The 17672-nt window shown below is 36.9% G+C and overlaps 2 protein-coding genes across 6 annotated transcripts in view; one reads left to right on the top strand and one right to left on the bottom strand.

Annotated features, from left to right (window-relative positions):
* Window positions 1–7949, bottom strand: part of LOC142336147 (multiple coagulation factor deficiency protein 2 homolog) — a 548941-nt gene extending 540992 nt beyond the window's left edge. The window contains exon 1 of the mRNA XM_075384738.1: window positions 7923–7949. The gene's annotated coding sequence lies outside the window, so the exon portion shown is untranslated. The remainder of the gene's footprint in view (window positions 1–7922) is intronic.
* The window catches only part of LOC142336146 (dynein beta chain, ciliary-like), a 226683-nt gene extending 212802 nt beyond the window's left edge, over window positions 1–13881 (top strand). For 4 of the 5 annotated variants that reach the window (XM_075384733.1, XM_075384736.1, XM_075384734.1 and 1 more), the window contains 12 exons: window positions 19–214; window positions 579–1072; window positions 1402–1549; window positions 2010–2121; window positions 2382–2679; window positions 3252–3453; window positions 8327–8517; window positions 8950–9222; window positions 9515–9743; window positions 10521–10622; window positions 11270–11581; window positions 13045–13881. In XM_075384733.1, coding sequence (XP_075240848.1) covers window positions 19–214; window positions 579–1072; window positions 1402–1549; window positions 2010–2121; window positions 2382–2679; window positions 3252–3453; window positions 8327–8517; window positions 8950–9222; window positions 9515–9743; window positions 10521–10622; window positions 11270–11581; window positions 13045–13565 — 3078 coding nt within the window. In that variant the 3' untranslated portion in view covers window positions 13566–13881. Of the gene's footprint in view, window positions 1–18; window positions 215–578; window positions 1073–1401; window positions 1550–2009; window positions 2122–2381; window positions 2680–3251; window positions 3454–8326; window positions 8518–8949; window positions 9223–9514; window positions 9744–10520; window positions 10623–11269; window positions 11582–12137; window positions 12168–13044 lie in introns of those variants that run through there. The other variant, XM_075384737.1, reaches the window with a different exon arrangement.
* Window positions 13882–17672: the final 3791 nt, after the last annotated feature.

Genomic DNA, 17672 nt, shown 5'->3' with positions numbered 1-17672 from the left:
GTAAAACCATTATTATAGAGTTCCCAGGACTCACCCAAAGTGACAGTGATTGACCCAGTGACGGAACCCAGTACCTCTTACGTCATAGAGTTTATAGAGAAGAGGTTCACAAGTTCAGAGATCAACTGGGTGGTGTTGAAACACGTGTCAACAGTTGACAAACAGTTCTTACAGAGAGTGTTTGGAAGTTTGGTTCAAATAGTGCAACGTACTGGTGAGTCATCTGAAATGAGAATATTCAAAAGCTTGATGATTAGTCAGTGCATTTTCTGAGTTCACAAGATTTTGAAAACATCACGATGACGTTACACTCTCATTAAAGGCTTTTCAGAAAAATTTTTTGTCAATTTTCCTGAGCCAATTTGCTTTTCACATAAACTATCTCAAAAAATGTCCAATTTTCTGAAATTATAAATAAAGTGCATGAAAACTTGCTTCTGTTATATTTGCATGTCAATTTTCTCTAGAATTATTAAAAAACCAAAATCGTACCATGTGAAATTATCAATCAAAATTAACTTCAGAGCTATTCATATGAAAAATGCAATCCTGTATTCATTTCAAGCATATACTTTTAGAGCCTGATTCAGCCCACAAGTTATGGTTAGTGGGTGAACCCAAACACAGTTTCTCACTTCCAAAGTCACTCAACTTATGTCCAATATCGTACGACACTGTACTGAACAAGCCCGAATTCGGTGGCGACTTATTCGATGCACAAAATTTCAAACCAAGCGAATCAGAACTAAGTCTGAAACCAGAATTCTTGAGTAGAGCAATCAAACAAAGCGTGAAAACTTTACCTGGTGAAACCTGGAAGCAGATTTGTTCCAACCCTTCAGTTCGAAACCCGATTTTGGCTCTCTGTATAGTGAATGGAATTTTGATTGCGAAACAATGTCTATCTACACAAGGTTTGAGTAGATGTTATTCGATCCTGGGTCAGGAAATATTGCAAGCGTCTGAGAGGCATTTGAAAACTGTGTTGAATGATGGAGAAGGAGATCAAAATCGTAGATCACCGTCCGAAATTTCAGCCGCAAATGACGATTTCATCGAGTTTTTAGTTCAGGTTGGCTATTGTTCCCTCAAAAGAGTCCTGATGGAAATCTAATTTTTTAGTGTTCAAAATATTCCGATAAAAGTCAAATTTCTGGGCAAGTTGCAAGTGCTAGTATGTATAGGGTATCAGAGATAATTAAAAATATGTTGATGAAACTAGCTATAATTTTTCGAGAACATTTATTTGATCTTTTGTGCCAACTTAAGTTAAAAACAACACAACAGACACAATTAAATTATCTTATTTTGAAAAGTTTAATTTTTATATTTGGTTAACCAAAATGATTACCTTTCCATATGATTGTTGTTTTCATTGTGATTTGTTGGTTGTTGTACTAGCATGTGTATGCACGTATGATGTCAAGTGAGAGTGACCTTGAGATGGCATGTGCTCTCCTGAGGAACACGTTCACCAAAGGAGACCTTAAGGAAGAGGTCAACTGTCTGAGGAAATACAGAATCCCTCTCCCACCTGCTAATATCACCGGTTAGTTGCTATAAAATTAATTTTTGTGCAAAATCACGGTGGCAGAAGATTTTTCAGTTATTTGGTTTTGGTTTGCGAAATTTTACCAAATACTGTTTATATTAACTATGGAAATTGAAGTTTTTGTGTTAATTTTCCTTGATCTCTCTTAATCAAACACGAAACTGTTTAATTGTGTAGATGGCTTTTTCTATCTGTGGACTTCTGATTTTTGTTTATCAAGTTCTCAACGTTAAAACAGTTCTATGTGTTTACAAATTTTAAACCCTCTCATTTTTCTTTGCGTTCAAATAACGTAACGGAAGGGTAAGGTTGGTGGGGTCATAAAACAAAGATAGAAGAAAATAGTTGATTAGGCGCAGATGAGTTGTTCCATATTGAATTTCTCCAAAGTTGACTTAGAAGTTGTTTCCAGTTGTCTATCATCTTGTCTCGCTGTCATTGCTGTTGCTGTTTTCAGAATTGGATCACGTGGCCAGTTGGTTTGTGGACAAATGCGAGTGGAGGAATGCTTCCACGGCCGACTACTTGGATGTATCGCGTGATCGAGTGAACACTGTTGCGCGAACAAAGTTAGTCAGCGTTGTATGACAACAAAGTATCACTATATCGATATGATTGATAATATAATGAAATAAACCACAACCATGTCTTGGTTGCATTTGATGATAGATTTCCTTAAATTTTCTTTTTTGAGTTTATTTCTCTCAAAGTGATGTGGTGGCTTTATGAGATTTCAAATAAACTATTTGAGCAGATATGTATCTTGAAATGATTCTGTCGAATGTATACTTTATACATAAAATGCTTCTATAATACGGAGTCATCTTAGGAACGAGCCATTCTTCAAGTGGATGTCGAAGTTGGGCGCTGTATACTTCCCGTTGTCACCCGATGCCCTAAACGGGGGTGCTGACCTCGAGAACGAAGTCAACCAAGCCAGAATGTCGATTGACCTCTGCTACGACCACTTGCCTTCTCTCCTAAACGTGGCAGATGAAGAAGCGTCCTTGTTCGTTGAGCCCACTGTGTTGTCTTTCCCTTACCACCCACCCAGTCGATTCAGCTCAACTATCCTCAGTTCAGATGGCACTTCAGGCAACGAGACATTGTCTCTTTTGCTTCAGCAGGTTTGACTAATTTTAACGAGATGAACTTCAATAAACTGTTGTGCTTTTTAGCGAAATATGTCTATTTTTGGGAACCAACTTATTGTTCTCCTATTGACAAATTGTGCTTAACGCAAAGAAAAGTAATATTAAATTATTGTTAGAATTGGCTGGTTATGTACTTCAGAGCTTCTTAAATTTGAATGCAATCATATTTTGGTGAAATTTGTGTACATCATTTTAACGACCTATATATAAAGATCAATCTCGCTGGGAAACATCGAATTGATATCTAAGATATTATCAAGTTTGCAGCTTTTGTTTGGTTGATAAATATAGAACAAGAAAAATCTTGAGCTCTGATAAAATTCATGATTCCATCTGCTACCACTCCCGTGCCTCTAATACTCAAAAATACTCTTAATTCAGATTTAATTTAAGAAAGTAACATTGGTTAGCTTCAAGAGAAAAGAATCTTAGCACTAGCCCCTGGCACTAGATACCGCTCTTGCAGGTCAAACTCCAGTTCCTTCAAGTCACAAAGACATAACTTCATATTAGCAGTTTTTTGACATAGCAGTTGTTTCCTTCAGGAATGTCTGTTCTTCAACGAGTGGCTCTGCTTCATTCGCCAGTGTCTGCACGAGATAGAGTCTCGTCTGCTCAGAGGAATCGACAGTCTCCCTCCCCAGTTGCAGAGGGCAGCCCACTCTCTGGCTAGGGAGGAAGTGCCACTTACGTGGCTGCCCCACTCTCACCTTCCCACCACCCACACCCTCTACTCATTCCTCAGAGGTACATTTTATCTCATGCTTTTGATTCTTATTATGAGGAGGATATTATTTACACTCCATTCCTCACCCAGAGTTGAGTATAATGAGAGAGAGAGAGAGAGAGTAAATTTATCCTCGCCCAATTAATACGACAAAATTTGTATAAATACATTTTGAACATCAATCAAACATCATTTAAGACAACGGAATTAATCATTAAACCAAAATATCAACAATTTAACATCATAAACATCAATTAATTATAGGACCATGATTGAAAATAAGGCCAGGAAAGGACACGCAACGAGGTCGTCAGACCTGCTTTCCAGAGTGCCCTACATTTTTTTAAACTGATAAACTTATTAGACACAAACTCAAAAGACAGCGAAAATGTGAAAAAATACTTTTGCCCTCAGATAATACTAATAAAAAACTGTTATCACATTTAAGCATAGAAACCAACCTTAGCATCCTTCTACTGCTAAGAGCACCAAATACTGTACTTACTCTATTGCCCCATTTGACAGAAAAATTTCATATTGCTACATGTTCTATAGTGTCAGTTTCGGAAAGATCAATTGTCAAAAACTATGTTAAGACATGAAACATTTGAACTTTTGAGTGCAAAAAATGAGCCCGCGGTGCCTTTGAAGAAGGCACCGCCAAAATTTTGGCGTAGAAGTCAGCAAAAAATTAAGAGGTTTAGTATGAGCTTTGGTTCACCTGTAATCAATGAAAAAGATTTTTCGAACAAGCTCATCGTTCGCATGTATGTAAGAATTCGTTATTTGATGGTAAATATAGGAAACCTGCCTCTTGCTTGCGTTTATCCCATCTTCTGGGAGAAGACTTTGCATTTTCAGCAAATTAAACAGAAGAGAGGCACGGTGACGAATTGAGTTTTGCTCAATTTTGGTTTTCGAGTTTTGGATTTTAAGTAATTTTAGAGATGCAAGAAGTCTAGTGGACACACCTACATCTAAAGAAGAAAAGGTGCAGCATCCATAAACCAGTATGCCGTACTGTATAATTGGGTTTATTACGCTTTTTTAGTATTCAAGTAACTGGTAACGTAGAACAAAGTGCCTTAGCTTCGAGATTATCCCGCATTGCCTATTCAGTCTTGCAACAACCAATTTTATGTGCGACTGTTAGCAAAATTTTGAATCAACTGTTATACCAAGATTTTTTACATTCATTTTTGTCAACAACATAATCAGATTCAATTTTGCTGATGACTGGAAGCACTTGTTTTTGTATTCAACTGAAACGTTTTAGAGATGTTAAGCTTTAGTTTATTTGCATTTAGCCACTTCGTTATCTTTAGAACGTCCGCTTGGATTTTTTCATCGAACAATTCATTCTTCATATATTTGTGTCGTCGGCAAAGAGATAAACATCAACTTGAGAGCAAACATTTGGTAGATCATTTATGTAAATCAGAAATAAGAGTGGCCCAAGGGGAACGCCACAGTTCATATTTAGGAAATTTGATGACACACCCGCTATTGTAACTTTAGAGATGTTAAGCTTTAGTTTATTTGCATTTAGCCACTTCGTTATCTTTAGAACGTCCGCTTGGATTTTTTCATCGAACAATTCATTCTTCATATATTTGTGTCGTCGGCAAAGAGATGAACATCAACTTGAGAGCAAACATTTGGTAGATCATTTATGTAAATCAGAAATAAGAGTGGCCCAAGGGGAACGCCACCGTTCATATTTAGCAAATTTGATGACACACCCGCTATTGTAACTTTTTGTGATCTTTCAGATAAATAGCTTTTAAATCACTTTAAGGCATTATGACGCATACCATATAGTTCCATTTTGTTGAGTAAAATTTGGTGATCTAATGTGTCAAAAGGCTTTTTGAGGTCAAGAAAAAAAATTGACGGTTTCTACTTTACTTGTCCTTATTTTCTCAGTTAATTCCGCCAATGCATCAATTGTTGAATGTTTTTTCCGGAATCTAAACTGCTTAGAATATAGTAGAATAAAATTTTCCATGTACTCATATATTCTGGTGAAAATTGCTCTCTCATATGTTTTGCTCCAAACCATTAGTAGAGATATTGTTCTATAATTATTTTCATCCAACCGGGAACCATCTTTGAATAGAGGAATTAACTTAGCTTTTTTGAGTTCAGATGGGAAGCAACTTTCCTTGAAGGATTGATATATTATTGAAGCTAGATAGCGAGTGATCACAGGTCCTGCAGCTTTCCCAAATATGTTTTTAATTTCATCTTCACCCGATGATGTTTTCTCCGGAAGAGATTCTATGATTCCTTTAATTTGTTTTTCGGATAACGAACTCAAACGGATTGACATTTCAATGTCTTTAGGATAAATTATTTGTTCAGCCGGGATACTGTGCTTAATGTTCTTGCCAACATCTACAAAAAACTTCTTAAATTTTTCCGCAACCTCAAAAGCGGATGGATTAGAATCCGAGCTCAAAACACAGGAATATAATTGAGGAATCGTAGTATTGATTAGAGTCTTTCCATTGAGCTCATTTAGAAGATTGAATATTTGTCTTGAGTCTCCGATACAATTTTCGAACTTCTTCTTATAATACGTTTTTTTTGCTTTCTTGGTGCTCTTTTCGAGTCGTATCCGAATGTTTTGAAATTTGTTTAGCAAATTCAAATTTGATTTGTCTTTTTTCCATTTCTTATGCGTCAACTTACGTTGACTACGTAGATTTTAAGATTTTTATCAAACCATTTTGGTAGAAAACTTCTTCCAGGATGAATATGCTTTAAAGGCGCTAAACGATCAGAAATCGAAACGAAAGTTTTATGAAACTCGTCGAAAGCCCTGCTTCCACAGCAGTTGGGTGATTTGAGCGCTTCAGTTAGTTCTTTATTCAAAAAGATATTGTATTCATCAACCTTATCGCGGTGATGGAGAAAAGATGTAGCTCTTAAAAGCTTACTGTTGGTTAGGGATAGTGATCGCGAAAACTTTGATGCTCAAGTAAATAAAATGATCAATGCACGACACTGAACGATCAGTGACTCGAGTTGGTTCGTTCGGTAGAAGCTGAAAAGTTGGAGTTGATTGTATTCACATAATTTTGTATGAGTAAATTATCCTTTAAGGTATCAATGTTGAAATCACCACAAATAACCGTTGGAAAAGTTTTCGAATTGAAATGGCTCAGCATTTCATCCAAAATGTCAACAAGCTCCATTTTTGCTCTTGGTTTATTGTAAATTACTACTGAACGAAAAAAAATGTCCTGCTTTCTCAATTTTAACAGCCAATGACTCTTCTAGCATGTTTTTGCAGGTTGTTTGGAACGCGCATTTATCAGTAATTTGTACCATTACACCTCCTCCTTTTGAATCACGATTCTTCGATAATATACTTATATAGCCATTTACAATAAAAGACTGGATTATCATTTTCCGACAGCCACGTTTCGGTTGAACAAGGATGACTAGCGGAGTCTGAAGACTACTTACAAGTGCTTCCAGATCTTCTGGGTGTTTTTTTAGTGAGCTAACATTTAGGCTTAGAACAGAAAGCGAAGAAATACAAGCCATTGATTTAGGTGAATTCAGTACACGATGACGAGGGGAAAACATTACTCCGAGAAAGATTGAAGCATTTACTGAGCTCACAGAAGTCATAATTCAGATTCCTTGCAGCCTCATTCAGCTCAATTATCTTGTATGCTCTCTTATTTTCTCTCCAAACATAGAATATTGTGACTTCTCGTGTCCAAACCGAATCAATTCTTTGATCCTTTTCCATCATAGAGAAGAATTTGACACCTGCTGGTGATATGTCATCAAATTCCCTGACGTTCGAGGACCATTTCTTCTTGTTCTGCAACATTTCTGTCTTCTTGGCCCATCGTGCAAAACACACAATAATCGACGCTCTACTGTTTTGCCACCAGGAGGTCTATGAGCGGTGGATATATCTCTCTCGTCGAGAGTGACACCCATAGAGGACGCAACATCGATAACATTCTCTATTGTTTCAGAATCCTTCTCCCCTACAAAAATCACTTCATCGTTTTGTCTCGCATTTTCTTCCACACCATGTAGTCTGATGTTATCCCTTCTGTTATAATTCTCCACAGTTTCAGCTTGAGCCATTGCTACAACCCTGCATCGTTCTTGGTAAAAAAGATCGTCCTCATTTTTTGCATGATTTCTGCCTTTAATTCTTCTTTGATTGCCTCGATGGCCTAATGAATAGCATTAGGAATTGCAGCTTGAATTTCATTTCTTATTATAGGGATAAGATCGTTGCGCATTTGCCCAATGCACGTGGTGATGAGAATACGGATGCGGCTTTCGAATATCTTGTCTATTTTTGACAGGAAAACATCATATAAGCATTCCGGACTAGGACTGGAGTCAGGTTTAGCCCTCTTTGCATCATTCTTTGAAGCGATAGGTGTTTGACCAAGAAATGGCAAGCTGGACAGCTCAGTGTCTTCGCTTTCATTTGACATCTCTGAAACTTTTTAATAAGTTTATCACAACAATTAGGCTAATTCAGAATGAACAACACTAGAGATGGGTTTTCAAAAGTTGGTTGATTTTAGTTGATATTTTGTGCCGTAATCTGATTTTCGAGTCTTATGAGCTGCTCATATTTATCTCTATATCTCTAAAAGTTGGGGTATATATCAGGCTAATTTGTATAGCTTTTTCAACGATTTTTTCTGCGGAATTAATTTTTTTGGACGTCTCTGGAGTTACCTGAAGCTGCAATGAAAACCTAAAATTAGGAATGGTAACTTTTGTTAATAATAAACTTATCAAATAAAACGTATGCTCTATGTCATTGAAGTAACAGTTATAAACTGTAACAGTTATAAACGATGAAATATTATCAATAAACTTAGAAATGTCTTGACGTTGCAGACCTGAATCTGAGGCATGAACAGTTCTCGAGCTGGTTAAAGAGAGGAGTAGTGCCTTCTAAGAGGACCCCGAATGCCATCGGCTGGGGCACAGTCAAGGAGATATGGCTGGGTGGACTGGTGAACCCAGAGAACATTCTCTGCTACCTCAAGTCAAGAGCAGCTAACGAATACGAGTGTTCAATTGACGAGGTAAATTTTTTAGAAGGCTCATTAACAAACTTCAGCTAAGATTAATCTCCTATATCAAAATTAATATCAACAATATGATGAAAGTAGAGATTTAGGCTGTTGAAATCAGATTTTTGGCGTGACTTCGGACTTCATTTTGCTTCTTGGTTGCAAATTACCCACTTCATAAAGAAACCAGCAGATCAAAATCTTATTGAAGGCTAACGAAGGGTTTTTAACCGATTTTATCTTAAGATAAACTGTTAAAATGACTACAGGCTTCGTGAAGAGACAAAGGTTTATGTCACCGTGCAGTACCAGCCTGCTACCTGTTTTCCTTTATAATTAGATATTCGAGTTCCACAAAAGTACCGCTTTATTGCGCTGCAAGCGGACAGTTTAGTTTTATTTTTAAGAAAAATTTTACAGCTTTTTCAGTCATTTAATTTTCAGATCGCTCTCAACTTGGAAGTTTCAACAGCGCTCAGCTACATCAAACTATCCGACAGTAAAACTGCCGAAGAAGGTATAACTCTAATTGTACACAGCTTGTATCTCGAGGGTTCTGAATGGGGAGTGGAGGAGTCTAAACTGCGACCTGTGTGCCCTGCGACACCTGTGAAGATGCCACCTATTGCTATTCGACCAATGAGGAAGGCAGATTATGACAGTAGGGTTCTATCATCACAACAGAAAGTGTATAGCTGTCCTATTTACACTAATCAGGTAAGATTACTCGCATTCAATTACGTCCATGATATCCAAGATGACTTAAACAATAAAATTTTCATAGTTGATGAATTTAGCATCAACATTGCCAAATATTTATGCATCGAATTACAAAATTTCAACAGTCGCTATTTTGAAACATGTATACAATTTTACTGGTTATATCGACAACCGTTGTAAAACGTTCAATATCAACTCAGTTTTGTACCAGTTGATTGGCACGTCTATTTTGCAAATATTGCTCCTGAAACTTCCAGATATGGTCATATCACAATTGGGCATTTTTCAGTCGCGCAGCTGCCTCGTGGCCAAATTTGACCTGCAATGCACAAATGAGCCGTCGGTGTTTGGTCTGACATCCACATGTCTTCTCTTGCATGGTGGTCCGCAAGTGTCACTGGATCCAAGTCTGGCCAGTAGACGCATGAGATTGGCACACATCAAGAGCGTGCCCAAAGACATACCAGAGGAATCTCACTCTGATATTATATCAACATCTAGAACGAAGCTGTCTAAAGGTTGGTTTGGTCTATAATAGCCTCTAATAACGAAGATCCTCATTTGAAGCCCATTGTTTATCTTTTTGGCCTACTTTGCCAGCGACCAACTCTCAAGCCATTCCCCCAGACTTTAAACCTGAAGCAGGCTACGATACAATCGAGTCCCCTCCAGTCAATTCGTCCAGCGCTAGTAGGTTATGTGGTTTCTTCTTGCTGCAGAGTGATAGCTGGTATACGGTTGATTACTTGATGCTTACGACTCGATGAATTTTTTTTTTTTTGGGGGGGGGGGGTGGTTTCTTTGGAATTTTTATATGACCAGGCTGCCTTGTGATCTAAAAGTGAAACTGAGTAATTTACTGATGTGAAGTAAATTTTGCCGAGGGAGTGCGTGATTCATCGGAAAGAGCGTTAAACGGTTATGTTGTTTAACGGGTGAATACTGATCTCAACTGGGCTCAAAGGCTCAAAATGGTTGATTTGTTGTTTCGCCTTTGCAGATACATTGAGATTGAAGGTCAGGTACGATGAATGTTGTCTTAATAATGATATATTTAAAGTAGATGTGTCGTTCAAGCATTCTATGCTAACCAAAAAGTTATCCCTAATTTTTGTATACTCTTTATCAGAGTTTTATTTGAAAACATGAAAGTTTATAATCTTATAACTTATCTTGAGTTCTTTGATTATGGATTTTATGGATTTTTTTCTACTTTGAACTAATTTATATGTAATTCTTCTCCTGCGATAGCTCGCATTTTGCTTACTTTTGTCCATCGAAAATGTTATTTTTAGGCGAGAGTCTACAATCGCTATTCAGGAGCTATGAACAAGCACAACAAACTAACAACAACAAGGACTCAACTAGAACCAGTATCAAGTCAAAACGAACCAACAGTAAGGCTCTTTTTATTTCCCCCTCTCTAGTTACTGCTGTAGGAATGAATCATCACTTTAGATCTGTTCTATGATCAGATAACACAATACTGCAGGTGAAATAATAAGTAAACAACATCTCTTTATCATCTTTTTGGTGCATTGCAGCAGTATTGACAACTGTGGTTCTTCGCGTTTTGGAAAATACAGAAACAAAGATCTCTGAAATTACAATTAACTTGATCAATCAAACACATGCGTGGTATCACGATACGGCCCACTTAATCTTTACTTCAAGATACCTGCTAAAGAACATATACTAAAACTTGACGGGAGAACTCACCTCTTCAAATTTAATCTATAGTTATTTCCAATGGGACCGAGTCTTCTATTTTTGTTTTCTCCTGATCTGCGTGACACCTTACAAAACAGCTGTCGGTATCAATCTTGAATTTTAATTTTTTGATAGATGCAAGAGGATAAAGATAATAAAATATCAGATATATATATTTTTTTAAAAAAGTTTGACTGATTCAAGTAGAAGGCGAATCGAATGTTGACTGGAAAATGTTGCTTTTTGATAGCAGCAGGTTTTTGACACAAGATTTAGAGAATCTTGAAATATAAATGTAAACTCTTTAAAAGCGTTTCTGTTCCTTCTATTGCAGGATCCCAGCAACCTCCAACTCCAGTAATTGATCTAGAACCTGTACCAACAGATCCACCTGTAGTTGTTTACAATGAAGTGGAACCAGCTACCAGTCAGACACCAGTCAAATCGGATGTGCAACCAACTGAGCAGACACCACAACCAGAAGAAGAAGAAGAACAAGTAGAACAACACGAGCAACACAATATTGTGGTTGAAAATGAATCTGACGTGGAAAAGAGCGGACAGGACGTGACGTCACCAAAAACACCTTCACAACAGATCGACGAATTAGAGTCACAGGGGACAGAAGACAACCCCAGTTCTGACAGTGCGTCATGTCTTTATACTTTTTCTTGTCCTGATTGTTTACTTGCTGTGTGATAAACTCTCTATTTACTCAACCAGGCGACGTCATTTAAGTTTTGCCCTTGACAAATTCTGCGCCCATAATGCCATGCTGTTTTTGAAAATCACATCTGCTGTGCAGAGAGTGTGGGTTTCACATTATATCGCAAATTTGATCTCCATCGCAGAATGATCCCCCCGAAAATTATAATATTCTGGATAATTTTTGATATAAAATTTGGGATCTATTGCCCTATGATTGTCTATGGGCACATTGACCGCTCCTCGACCACTGCCTTTCAGGATCGCGATTACTATTTGTTTTGTTGTTTTATAGCACGATACTGTGAAAAAATAGCCTTGTAATTGGGGGGCGTAAAACTTTGTGCTCATTACGTTGGGGAACCGTAACAGATTATATCGAATTTTTATTCTCCATTTTACACAGTTTGTGTTTAATTGTACACAATTTTCTTTAAAAAAAACTAAGCTTGTCTTATGCTAGACCTAATCAATTTTTAATCAATGGCTTTCAACAGAATGACTTTACAACCAAATACATCCAAATACAATCGTAAGTTGCTGCAAAAGTTTCATTTTCAATTTAGACTACTGATAATAACTCATGTTAAACATCAAGGTTTTTTTTTAAGTAATGATTACGTGACTCTGCTTGAAGTCGCTGAAAACTTCTGGCGTTTGTCGAGAATATCGGTTTAAGAGATATTAGGTCAGAATTTTTGAGGTGACTTCTGCAGAGTCGCGTAACCATTCTTAAAACACGAAACGCACACATTTTAAAATGATGAGTCAACTTCTGGCTAAGTGGGGAACTTCTGGCATTTTAACGTCTGGCACTGCAGACTTTCGGCATTTTGAAATGTGCACGTGAGTGTTTTAATTCAAAAGCACATGTACATTCCAGGTTTCATATCACATTTTTTAATCGCTTTATCATACGGAGATTAATTTAGAGAGATTCCATTTAGACAGATACTCGTGGTCTATGTTCATAACGGGACACAACAAGGGGGCGATAATAAATGATAATGGACTCTTAAGGAAATATTTCGAAGCATACCAACTCAGTTAATGGCTTTTTAAACATGGGATACCTGTTGATTTTTTCTCTAGTCAATTTTTTTGTTTGTAATTCTTTTATTCACCTGTAATGTATCATCTCACATCATCAATAATGAGTTGTTCAATACATCTTATCATATGAAAAATGATCAATATCAAAGCCCTGAAGCCTTGCTGTTAAAATTTCTCAAAAATAACATTAATGAAAAGTGTCGAGAGAAATTACCAAAAAAGAGAAATGAAATGGCCGTTGTCCAATTCAATCGGGATGTTTTTTTTTTCAGATGCTTTTTTTAGCGTCCTTGGATTCGCAATTCTCAGCATTTTATTTTCACTGATTTTAACGCATTGCATATTTTTCAGACGAGAAGGTCGCTTTTGAACCTTTGGACTCCGATGACCTTCTATCGCCCTCAGAACCCATAAAAACCACTTCGGATTTCCCAATTGCCTCCCCTGATACCCTCGAAAACCCACCCTCTTCACGAAATAGCGCAACCCCAACAAGCCAAATTGCCCAAAGCCAAAACCCCAGCCGAAAACCGAGCCTTCAACTTCTCTCGCCTCAGCCAGAAGCCGAAACGGAGCAACTTGCTTTTACCGAAGATGAGGAGGACGTAGAAGATGATAAAATGGATAACAATGACGTCACAGTCACAGAAGAATCGCCCTCGAGTGAAAGCGACAATAGAGATACCTTCAGAGATGACAAAAATGGCGACGTAAAAGTGGAAGAAGCAAAATTTGACTTGAACAAATCGGAAGAAGAAAAATCAGCAAATGAAGAAAAATCAGCAGAAAACGTTGAAAAGAAAAGTTTGAAAAGCGATTCGCGTCTCTTAGAAGAAATTATAAACGATTCTCAAAACCAAATGCAAAACTGATGCTAGAAAAATGTGAACTTAGACTTTTTAAACCGATGGATACAGATTAACAATATTAAATGATGGATACTCTTTAACACCAGAAAACGCGCGAAAACTTTACGCCTTTTTGCTCATCTCAGCTTTCATTCATCATAAAAGCGATCACTAGACCGCGATTAAAACGTGATTGTTTTGACCTTAGCCATAAATGCCAATGCTGTCTGTAGCCGTCACCTCCAAAATTCAGATATGTATCTTTCTCTTTTCATGTGTAAATATGTAAAATTTGTGAAATTCTGATTTGTGAATATATATGAATATAATTTTTTGTGAACTCTCGATCTCAATTGAGCTGGAACGGTGCATAGTATTGAACTTTTAAAAGAGAAATAGCCCTTACAGCAGTTAATCCTGCAGCAGCGTATTGAAAAAATGCAAAATTTTGCGAATTGTTGAATCAATCTGGAAATCTCCGAATTGACCGACAAGGGGTCTAGCGGGCAACCACAAAATGAAAAATTCAGTTGAAAAACCCGCCCCTCAATTGTAGTGGTTGAACTTTAGTGATGCTTTAGTCAATCAGATATGTTGACCAATCAGAGCTCAGCTATGGGCTGAACTTCTCATAAAAAAAAATTGCTGGCTAAACGATCTGTGGGCCAATATTCCTAGCACAAAATATGTTATACTTGCAGCGCAATAAGAAACCACGTAGGATTCTGGGTCACTTTTTGCTTTACTTCAGAAGTACTCAGAAGGCTGAGAAGTACTCAACGCCATACAGTTCTTATCGCACCCTCTTGGGTTGCAGATGGGGCCACAGGCACAGAAACATAGCCGTGTTTGGTGTAACCATACAACTAACTCTTGGATTTGCGCTGTTTTCGTTCTTCTACTAAAATTTCAAATGAACAGTTGCTTCATCTGGCAAGTATGATGCTGCCAATTGTGAAGTCTTTTGTGTATGATCATAGAACCATTTAGAATCTGTTGGAGTCCTGTATGTTTGGAAAACAGAACATTAGGATAACGCAGATGGTAATTTTTCATCAAAATTATATTTTGGATGGGAGTGGAATAAAACAAAATTGGTCATCAACTATTGTGATGGAAATAACTAAAGCGAACCTAAAACTTATTTTGATACTTTTTCAGCTTTAAATTAATTGTTGTTTGGTTTTATAACTCTTCTTTAACCTAATTTTCTCCTAAAATCTATCCAAAGGCTTATTTGCGTTTTTAAAAAACATTTTTCGGGTAATTAGAATCAAACTACCAGAATTTACATATGTTAGACCTGTAAATACAAATAGCTTGTGATAATAGCCAAACTACAGTGTTTTTAGTGAACCGAATTTCACAAACTGAAGTTCAGGGTCAACTAAAGAGCAACAAAATTTTGAATTTTATTGAGCTTCATTACGAGCAGCCACTACTACCAAATCAAAAGTACTATTTTGCTCTTTTTGTATTTTAATACCAAAATCAGGGGCGCTATATTTGGCACTGGCTCCTAGTTTATGTTCATCGCAAAGGGAGTGGTCAATAACTCAAGTCCCAGCCACATTTCGAAAACATAAGTTTTCAATTGAAACGTAAATTAATTTCTTCAGGACTTTTTTATTGATGAAAAAAATTCGATTAACTCACCTCAGTCTGGTTCTTGACTTTATGAAAAGACTGAATTGTTCCAGAAAGATGTAATTAATGACTTGATTTACATAGTCAGAGAATCTCAAAAATTTGTTAAGCCTAATTCTTTTCTTAGGTCGAGCCAACGTTTTTTTTTTATAATCAAAATTAGTTCTTTCCAGAAAATCATTCCAACCTGCGCGCGTCTTCCCAACCTCCCAGATCAGAGTGTCAGAGTGTAGCAGCCATGTTTCATCCATCATCAATTTAGAAACCATTCAAACATAGCAAATATGTACGAAATCATTTAAACAAACGATGTTTTTTAAGTCTAACGGTAGAGCTAACATTGAGAGGAACTTTTCAAACCCTGATCTCCAACTGAAAATGGCTTACTGCTGAACTTCGGTAGATCTCAGCGTGGATAATTGACAGAATTAACTCAGCAAAAACAGAGTGATATATTAACAGACTGAACAGAGAAAATCGACAAAAATTGAAAATTTTGAACTTGAGCAAGACGATAAATGATAAAATGGCCGCACATGCTATCTGCTATTTTGATTTGTAACAAGGACAAAAGTGAGATAGTGGGTCAGAGGTAGAGTTTAGAAGCAATGCAGTTTAGAATGCAGTTTAGAACAATGCAGGTCTGGTTGAGGAGGGGTGATCGTGAATGGTGTCTGAATTAGTTATTTAAACAAGATGGTCACCTTCCAGCGTCTTTGTGCACTTTTAGGCAGCTTCCGGCATAGAACCTGAACTATGGCATGAAGTTATTTTAAATATTAATTTTTAGCAGCAACATCTCATCTTACAATTAAGATCTTACATATGGAGTTGGGCTGAAGGTGGGGGTGGCAGTGGAAGGGGAGGTGGCAGGAGTTGAGGTGGTGGTGGAGGTGGGTTGAAGTGGAGGTTGAGGTTTGCGTGAGGGTGATCTTCGTGGATTGATTCATTAATTGAAATTCTTTGTGAAAAGCTTGAATTGAAGGATTCAACGATTTAAACATTTAATAAATTCGGGGATTCAATTTTTTGCGGATTGCGTAATGTGGTTATTTTTTCTTGCAGTCCCTTGAAACAACTTATTGACCTGATACAATTTTTCTTATGCTCACTAGAGCATGCACTCAAGAAACATAGTTATCGTTTGATTTTTTTGCTTCTTTTTCAGGTTTTGATTAATTGTTGTAAGGTTTTATGACTCTTCTCTATCCTAATTTGCTCCTAACATCTCTTCAAAGTCTTATTTGCGTTTTTGAAAATCATTTTTCAGATAATTATAAGAAAGCTACCGGAATATACATATATTCGACCTGCAAATACGATTAGGTGGTGATAATAGCGAAAATAGAATGTTTTTACTGGAACCAATTTCATAAACTGAAGTTAAGAGTCAACTAAAGAGCAACAAAATTTTGAATTTTATTGAGCTTCATTACGAGCAGCCACTACTACCAAATCAAAAGCACTATTGGGCTCTTTTTATGTTTTAAATTCCAAAATCAGGGGCGCTATATTTGGCAGGGACGCTGGCTCCTAGTTTATGTTCATCGAATAGAGTGTGGTCAATAACTCAATTCCCAGCCACGTTTCGAAAACATAAGTTTTCAATGAAACTTAAATTAATTTCTTCAGGACTTTTTTTGATGAAAAAATTCGATTAACTCACCCCACTCTGGTTCTTGACTTCATAAAAAGATTGAATAGTTCCAGGGAACTGTAAATAGTTACTTGATATGAATAGTCGGGGAATCTCAAAAAGTTGTTTAGCCTAATTCTTTTCACAGGTTGAGCCAAATTTTTTTCATAATTAAAATTAGTTCTTTCCAGAAAAAGATTCCAACCTGCGCGCGTGTTCCCAACCTCCCGGATCTGAGTGTCAGAGTATAGACCAATGATTCATCAGTTATAAATTTAGAAACCATTCAAACATAGGAATTATGTACGAAAACAGTCTATCAGAGCAAACGAATGAAGATGTTTTCTAAGTCTGATGGTAGAACTAAAATTGAGAGGAACTTTTCAAATTCCAACTGAAAATGGCTCAGTGCTAGACTTCGGTAGATCTCAGCATGGATAATTGACAGACTTAACTCAGCATCAACAGACTGATATATTACCAGACTGAACAAAGCAAATCGACAAAATTTGAAAAAATTGAACTCGAGAAAAACACTAAATGATAAAATGGCAGCGCATGCTATCTGCTATTTTGATCTGCTACAAGGACAACAGTGGGATAGCGGGTCAGGGGTGAAGTTCAGAAACAATGCGGTTCAGAATATAGTTTAAAACAATGCAGGTCTGGTTGAGGAGATGGTGGATTGTTCATAGTGTCTGAATTGGTTATTTAAACAAAATAGGCACCATCCAGCAGCTTCCTGCACCTTCATGCAGCTTCCGGCATAGAACGTGATCTATGACATAAAGACTGTATTATATTAAATATTTTTGGCAGCAGTCCTTCATCTAATAATTATGATCTTA

The sequence above is a fragment of the Convolutriloba macropyga genome, chromosome 3, assembly GCF_964194025.1.
Source record: "Convolutriloba macropyga chromosome 3, txConMacr16.3, whole genome shotgun sequence".
In the NCBI taxonomy this organism is placed as follows: Eukaryota; Metazoa; Xenacoelomorpha; order Acoela; family Convolutidae; genus Convolutriloba; species Convolutriloba macropyga.
The sequence above is the reverse complement of the archived record's forward strand: the minus strand, read 5'-3'. Positions and strand labels throughout refer to the sequence as shown.